At 40.9% G+C, this 7,879-nt stretch overlaps 1 protein-coding gene across 1 annotated transcript; it reads left to right on the top strand.

Annotated features, from left to right (window-relative positions):
- The first annotated feature begins 7,147 nt into the window (after positions 1-7,147).
- LOC149225960 (uncharacterized) lies at positions 7,148-7,540 on the top strand. Its single transcript, XM_089380055.1, has one exon. It carries the CDS (start codon positions 7,148-7,150, stop codon positions 7,538-7,540), a length of 393 nt encoding a protein of 130 aa, XP_089236181.1.
- Positions 7,541-7,879: the final 339 nt, after the last annotated feature.

Here is a 7,879-nt window from a genome sequence, read left to right as displayed (position 1 = left end):
ACCGTTTTTTTCCCTTGGAAAAAAACAATTTTTAGGGAGGCCCATACTTCATGAACTCTGTAGGCCTCTTTATGAAATTATGGGTGCCTAGATTTAATCCAGAAAAGGACGGCTTCTCTATTCTTCCAGTCTGGATTAGACTATATTCTCTTCCATATGAATTCTAGGATCACAAGATTCTCACACACATAAGCAATAAAATGGGGTGTTTTTTCATGTTATCAGATGTAAAAAAGAAGGCAATGCATACTTCTTACGTGTGAGAATCTATGTTTATATGGATTTAACAAAGTCCCAGCTAGGTTCTATATTAATAAACAATGAGGATATGGTATGGAATCATCCCATAGATTATGAGTTAATCCCTTTCAAATGTCACCAATGCCATGAGTATGGGCACCCGGCCAGGGATTGCTCGATGAATCAAACATGACAAGGAGGGCAAGGAGAACAACAAACACTTCAAGAGTCATAGTGAAATGGCTTCATCTCAGCCAAAAATAGGCGAAGATCCATTACAAGAGGGAATGAATCCTCCTGGGCACAAGGACCTTAAGATCATAATCCCTACTCTCCTATGATAAATGGGGGAAGCTAGTGCCCCATAGGCAAAGGAGACGTAGGCTCCAGCAAAAGAAGGGAAGGGAATTAAGGAAGTGACCAAACCCATCCATAAAACACAAAGGCAAGACCCTAATCAAGTCAATGCACATAATCCAACACCTATGGAAGAAGAGCAAATAGAGGATCTAGAGCTACAAGTTGTTAATCTTCATTAAATCATTGAGGAGTGGAAAGATAAAGACCCGATTGCCATTCCAGAAGAACAAGTGCAATTAGTCACCAAAACTTTCTTGAGACACCAAGACCTCATCATTAATAAACTCAATAATTTAGGTAACAACTCCCCACTTTCTAATTCTGATCTAAATGGGAAAATTAGTTTTGTTGTGCTAAATTCCTCTTCAGAATATGTAAAAGTGCTTAAGGATTCATGAGATTAATTGCAAGTTTTAACATGAGTTTTTGAGTGTTTTTCTGAAAATTTCATGTACAAATGAACATAAACAAATGACTGAACAACAACATATAACATACATGAACATCACCAAAAAAGTATCACAATAGCACATGATGAAGGAGTTCAACCTCGCCTGGGCTATGTTTCCTTGGTTCAACTCCAATGGCTTGACCCTCTCTATTATGCTCAAAAGTGTGAATACATCAGTTTACAATGCTCAAATAGCTTTGAAACATATTTTGATGACTCCAGAATGCCCAAAAATACCTGTCTAGCCTCTTTCTGCTCCTGATTTAGTCAAAAACTAAAGAAGTTATGAGCTTCCATAGCTCTTTCACTATTCGCTCGACAAATTCCCCCAAATCTGCCCTAAATTGTGCTGACTGGGCGACAAATTCACGAGATTCCAGGCAATTTAGTTGCATTAATTCATCTAGCAAGGCCCTAATTCTAAAAAGTAAGGCCACGTGGGGGGCCACGTGCCAGGGGCTAAGGCCAACGGTCGGCCCCTGTCGGCCAGGTCCCCACTCTTCTCCGTTGGTTATCTTGTTGGGTGGCACACGCCCAAGCGCTGACCCCTTCTCGCTCCGTCATGTTCGTGTTGAATGGCACGTGGCCAAGGGCTAGCCCTTTTCCCGGATGGCGCCAAAATTAATGTTTAAATAAATGTTGCATACCGTATATAATAACTATTTGTATGGCGATCCTGGTGATCAGACGGCGGGAACGAAGCAGGAAGACAAACCAGGGTATCAAACTATTGCAGAGGTAGTTCTCCATGGAAGGACGCAAAGGAGGGAGCTCCACTCCCTCCTACAAGCAAGATGTGGCCAACAGGGGAAAAAAACCAATGGAACATGATAGAGAGCCTTCAGAAGGAAAGGATAGAATCAGTGAAGAAGAACAGGAGGGAACTAGGTCAAGGAAGCATATTGATGCAAAGGAAAATGAGGAAGAAGACAAGGAGCAAGGCACTAAAGACAAAGCACACATGGGACCATGCAAACCCAAAGCGGCGGTAACTCCCAGGGTCATTTTAAATGATCTGGCACTGCAGGCGCATAGGGATCACATGCAAACATATGCAATCATTTGTAAATTCATGGGTTTATGGCCCATTGAAAAAGCTTTATAAATGTGGATTAAATACCACTGGAAACCAAAAGGCAGCATTGACCTACATCTTGGGTCTAAGGGTTTTTTCACTGTAGTATTTGCAAATATTGAAGATAAGGATAGAGTGTTTGAAGGAGGGCCCTACTTTTATGCTGCAGCAGGCCTCTATATGCGACCTTGGATTATGAATTTTGTTCCAAAACGCGAAACTTTTACTTCGGTCCCAGTTTGGGTAAGACTCTATTCTCTACCTCTTGATTACTGGCAAACGAAATCTCTATCAGCCATAGGAAATAAGTTAGGACGTTTTGTCAAAGTTTCTGAGGCCACTAGAAGGGGAAAGTATACTTCCTTTGCTAGAATATGTGTGGAGATGGATCTCTCTGGAGCTTTGCTGGATGAGGTTATTCTAGAAGTTTTTGATGAAGAATGGATACAAACAGTAGATTATGAACATATTCCATTCAGATGTCGCAAATGTCATGAGCATGGACATCTATTCAGAGACTGCCCTCTTAGTAAAATAGAGAGCAAAAACAAATCTGACACAATGAAGGATATTGAAAGCTTCTTCAAGGTGGAACATAAAGGAAAAGGAGGCAAAAGAGGACCAAAAATATGTAAAGTAGCAGGGCAGCAAGCTAGCCAGAACATGTTTCAAGTCCTCGAAGTAGACGAAGGTTCAATAGAAACAGATAAGGCAAAGGAAGGAAACCCAGTGGAGAAGGCGAAAGCAGAAGACAGTGAACAAATACAAGAAAATAACAAATAGAAAGATTTTATGATTAGTGATGCAGAACAGGAGATAGATCTTGAAATGACCCAAAGTGAGATAGAAATGGACCATGAACTCCAGGAAATTTTTGAAAAAGACAACCTAGATTTAGAAGGTTTCTTGAATCAAGGAACCAAACAAGGGTTAGACTCGCTACCTACAGAGGATTTCAATAGGGTTCAGCAGCTGTTTTTATGGAAAACCAAGACTAAAGGGGTGGATAGACAAAAACACAAAGATAGGTAAGGCAACAAAGGAGTGAAAACGATGAAAAACAAAGTAGGACTAGCACCCAGAAACCCAGGAAAGAAGAGGGGCAGAAAAAAGTAGAATGAGTTGTTGATGGAATGTGGAAAGCTAATGATAGATTCAGGTAAGATGAAAGACCTATCCAGTTACTCCTTTACTAATCTTTAATAATGAAGTTCACTTCTTGGAATATCAGGGGTCTAGGTAGTAAAAGGAAGCAAATATTACTGAGTAGTATAATGAAACAAGCAGCTCCGGATGTGATTTTCATTCAGGAAACTAAGTGTTTCATCCAGAAGATAAGATATATCCATAGTAAATGGCTCAATAGATTTGAGTTTCTGGAATTCAAAGCAGAGAATGAAGCAGGAGGTATTCTCACTCTTTGGAATCCACAAAAAATCAACTTAATAGATGCAGAGGCAACTAGGGTTTATTTATCTATAGTAATACAACCTGTGGGAGACAAGGAAACCTACCTGGTAACAAATGTTTATGGCCCTCAAAGAATGGATGACAAACTCAGGCTTCTAAACTCTCTAGAGACTCTTAGAGACAGACATGTAGGAATACCCTAGATCTTGGGGGGTGATTTCAACATGATCAAATCACTTACTGAAAAAAGGGGGAACTAGAGTTCTAGGCAAAGACTCTTTGGCTTTTCAAACCTTTATCGATAAGATGAAGCTGGTGGACATTGTAACAAGTAACAGAACCTTTACTTGGAACAATAAAAGAGGAGGAGAGTCTCAAGTAGCCCCAAAATTAGACAGATTCATAATCTCAGAGGATCTTATACTCAATGACAAGGAAATGGTAGCAAGAGTGCTCCCCTTTGGAGGCTCAGATCACTGGCTGGTACAACTGGAGGTTCAAGGCATTGGTACCCCCAAGAACAAACATTTTAGATTTGAGAACATCTGGTTTTCCCACCCAGATTTCATCAGCAACATAGCCAAATGGTGGTCAGAAGATTTAAACATTCAAGGAACCAGAATGTTCCTGCTACAGAAAAGATTAAAACACATCAAGCTCTGGCTTAAAGATTGGAACAAAAATGAATTTGGCAATATCTTTGCAGAGAAAAAAAAATCATTGAAGGTAAAATGTAGGAACTAAACCAAGCCCTTATCAAGGAGGTCCATGACAAAGTTAGAAGTGATTAGGCCACCAAATATCATCAAAACTGTGAGCATTTATGCAAACAAGAGGAAATATTTTGGAGACAAAATCTAGAGTCCAGTGGCTAAAAGAAGGTGAACGTAATACCAGATTTTTCCACAAATATACCATGGCAAACAAAGCACATAACAGAATTTCTTTGATCAAGGATAAAAGAGGAAATACTCTCAATTCTCATGAAGAAATAGAAGTAGTTCTAGTTCAGCACTTTCGAAACATAGCACAAGAAACCTGTTATAATAGAGATCACTACATCCGGGACTTCACTAAGCATATACCCGGGATAGTATGCAGAGCGGATAATGTCAACCTTTACAAGCCAATGATCGAAGAGGAAGTTAGGGGGGTACTCAAAGAAATGCAGAATGGTAAGGCGCCAGGCCCGGATGGTTTCAATGTCGACTTCTTCAAAGCCTGTTGGAATATTGTCAAACAGGACATTCTGCAGGTAGTGGAAGATTCTAGAATGAACAGAACCATTTTGAAGGCTCTAAACACCTCTTTTATACCCCTGATCCCTCAACAGGAGTCGGCTCAAACCCCTGATAGGTTCAGACCAATAGCTTTGTGCAATGTGGTTTGCAAGATAATATCAAAAGTTGTGGCAAACAGACTCAAACCCCTCTTGCCCTGACTAGTTTCGGGGGAACAATCTGGATATGTGGAAGGAAGGAAAATTCTTAATAACATCATCCAAGCACATGAAGTGGTGCACTCTCTTACAAGCAAGAGAAAGGCTGGAATGATCATGAAATTGGACATAGCTAAAGCTTATGATATATCAGGAAAGTTATTATTGGTTTCAGATTTGACCACAATTGGGTAAGCTAGATCCTGGCTCTGGTTACTTCTTCCATTTTTTCAATTCTGGTTAATGGTTCTCCTTCGGAGACTTTCACTCCTTCCAGAGCCCTTAGGCAGGGTGACCCTCTCTCGCCTTTTCTCTTCATACTCATGATGAAGGACTGGGTAGGTCTATCAAGCATGCAAAAGAAGTTGGTAATATCAAGGGTCTCCAACTCTCTAACAATGGATAGGCCTTGAATCATCAACAATTTGTGGATGACACCATGCTGCAAGGAATACCCACAGTCAAAGAAGCTCTTGCGTATAAACAAATCCTCAGTGAATTTTCCATGGCCTCAGGTATGGAAGTTAATCTTTCCAAATCTAAGATTTTTTTCTTCAATACTAACATTGCTATTCAGAGGAACATATCTAGAATTCTGGGCTTTCAAAGAGATTCTCTCCCCTCGAAATATCTGGGAGTTCCACTAATTGCTAAACCGTTACACAAGAGCATCTGGGAGCCGATGATTAGTAAGCTACAAGACAAAACTAGGAAATGGACTATGAGATCATTAAACTTGGCTGGCAGGTTGGTCCTCACAAAGGTTGTACTACAATCAATCCCAATCTTTATGCTTTTAGCAATCCCTACTCCTAAAGGAGTCCTGCATCAAATGAGAAACATACAAAGAGATTTTCTTTGTGGCAAGGGGGAAGAAAAGAAGAAATGGGCCTTAGTTGCCCAGGAAAAAATTTGCAAACCCAAAAATCACGTGGGTCTTGGATTGGATGATCCTGAGATTCTAAGCAAGGTTCTAGGGGCAAAATTATGGTGGCGATGGATAAAGGAACCAGAAGCACAATGGGCTATCACTTGGAAAGAAAAATATGCAAGCTCTTGGCTAGATAATGACCACATAAGGATGGATGGTAATATAAGAGGATCACATATTTGGAACAAAGCCTAGGAAAACAGAGGCTTAATTCAAGATAACAACTTCTGGGAAATTAGAGAGGGAGACTTAGCCTTATTCTGGGAGGATAGATGGCAACAAGAACCTATTCTGTTACAGGAGGATTTGGAGGACCTCAAAGCAGAGACAGACAATAAGGAGCTCACCAAGGTTAAGGATTTTTGGGATCAAAGCAAAAGTTCAGGGAAATGGAGAAATTGGAGGAAATTTGATCTCAGGGATGACAGTCCTCTAAAAAATAAGGCCGTAAGACTGATGAAAATGTTAGAACAAAGGAAAATTCTAGTTTCAAGGGGGCATGACCAGCTGAGATGGGGCAATAATAATGAGGGGACCTTTAATCTCAAGGAAGCTAAACTCATACTCCTTGAACTTGATTCCCATGCTCCAGATAGGATTTGGAAAAACCTATGGAAGCATCAGGGTTGGATGAAAATTAAACTTTTTTTGTGGCTGGTACTGCATAGGAAAATCCTAACCTGGGATAACATGAGGAAGAGGGGTGTCTTAGGGCCTTCTAGATGCTAGCTCTGTGAAGCCCAAGAGGAGACCATGGAGCACCTTCTCAACAACTGCATTTTCACTTCCAGTTTATGGGATTCTTATGCCTCTATCTTCCAACAATCTGATAGAGATATTGGAAGTTTTTTCAACACCCTCACCAATTGGAGAAGGAAATTTTCAGATAATGAAGTTCTGAATTCAGCTTGGGCACTTACACCAAGCTTCATTATTTGGAATGTCTGGAAAGAAAGAAACAATAGAATCTTCAAGAATGATAAGAAATCTTCCCAGTGTCTCTATGATCTAATCCTAAAACAGACTAAGGAAACAGTTAGTACTATAGTTCGAAATCTCCCTTCGAATCCCCCTTCTGCTACAGATTGGAGGATTCTCTGTAAGCTAGAGTTGCAGGGACTCGTTCCTCAGGGCTTAGTCAAGAAAGTTCCAATTTTGAATCCTGAGCTAGATTTCTGGCATCCTCCCCCTAAGGGCTTTCTAAAATTCAACATTGACGGAGCTTCTAAAGGTAATCCAGGCATGGCCGGCTATGGAGGGGTGTTAAGGGATGATAGTGGAAGTATTCTATTTATCTTCCATGGTCACTTAGGAAAGGCCACCAACAACATGGCGGAGTTAATGGCCATGGAACAATGTCTTGAATTCCTGGTTCAGGAAAATAGCCTAAATACGATCATTGAAGGTGATTCCGAGTTAATCATTAACTCGGTCAAGAGAATAAGCTGGGGAACAAAACCAGAAAGAGCCTCTAAAAACTGGATGCTAATTCAAGTCTTTCAACGTATTCACAGTCACCTACAAAGCCTGAGAACAGACAGTTTTGCACATGTACGAAGAAAGGCCAATAAACTAGCAGATTTGCTTCCCAATCAAGGAGTGATCTACACAGATAATAGGGTGGCGACAGGCTAGCGAGAGCTCCCTCGAAACAAGCTAAAAATGGAGTGTCAAAACCAAGCAGATGAAGACAAGACAGTGTTCCTTAAAAGAGCCATGGAGGCGGGAACAACTATCTAGTAGTTGTTCGTTTAGAGGTTTGCTCACAATTGAGTCTTTTGAAAGCGGATTGCAGAGGACAACCGGCGAATCCCAGACTAATTGGTTCACTGAAGTCCCCAGCTGCAAAAGCAAGGACAAACAGGTTTCAGGGATTACAGGAAGGATGGCGGTGGCATCAAGACGCATCGGGTCAAGGATGGTTGACGCTGCGAATGGTCAGGAGCAGGGGACATTCGGAGGCCGCGAAACTAG

This window comes from Pinus tabuliformis, chromosome J (assembly GCF_031772625.1).
Source record: "Pinus tabuliformis cultivar Carrire ecotype Pingquan chromosome J, CPIR1, whole genome shotgun sequence".
Taxonomy (NCBI): domain Eukaryota; kingdom Viridiplantae; phylum Streptophyta; class Pinopsida; order Pinales; family Pinaceae; genus Pinus; species Pinus tabuliformis.
The sequence above is the reverse complement of the archived record's forward strand: the minus strand, read 5'-3'. Positions and strand labels throughout refer to the sequence as shown.

What these genes read in the sequence shown, in the direction of transcription:
- LOC149225960 (XM_089380055.1), top strand. Translation starts at nt 7,148, where the DNA reads ATGGCCGGCTATGGAGGGGTGTTAAGGGATGATAGTGGAAGTATTCTA.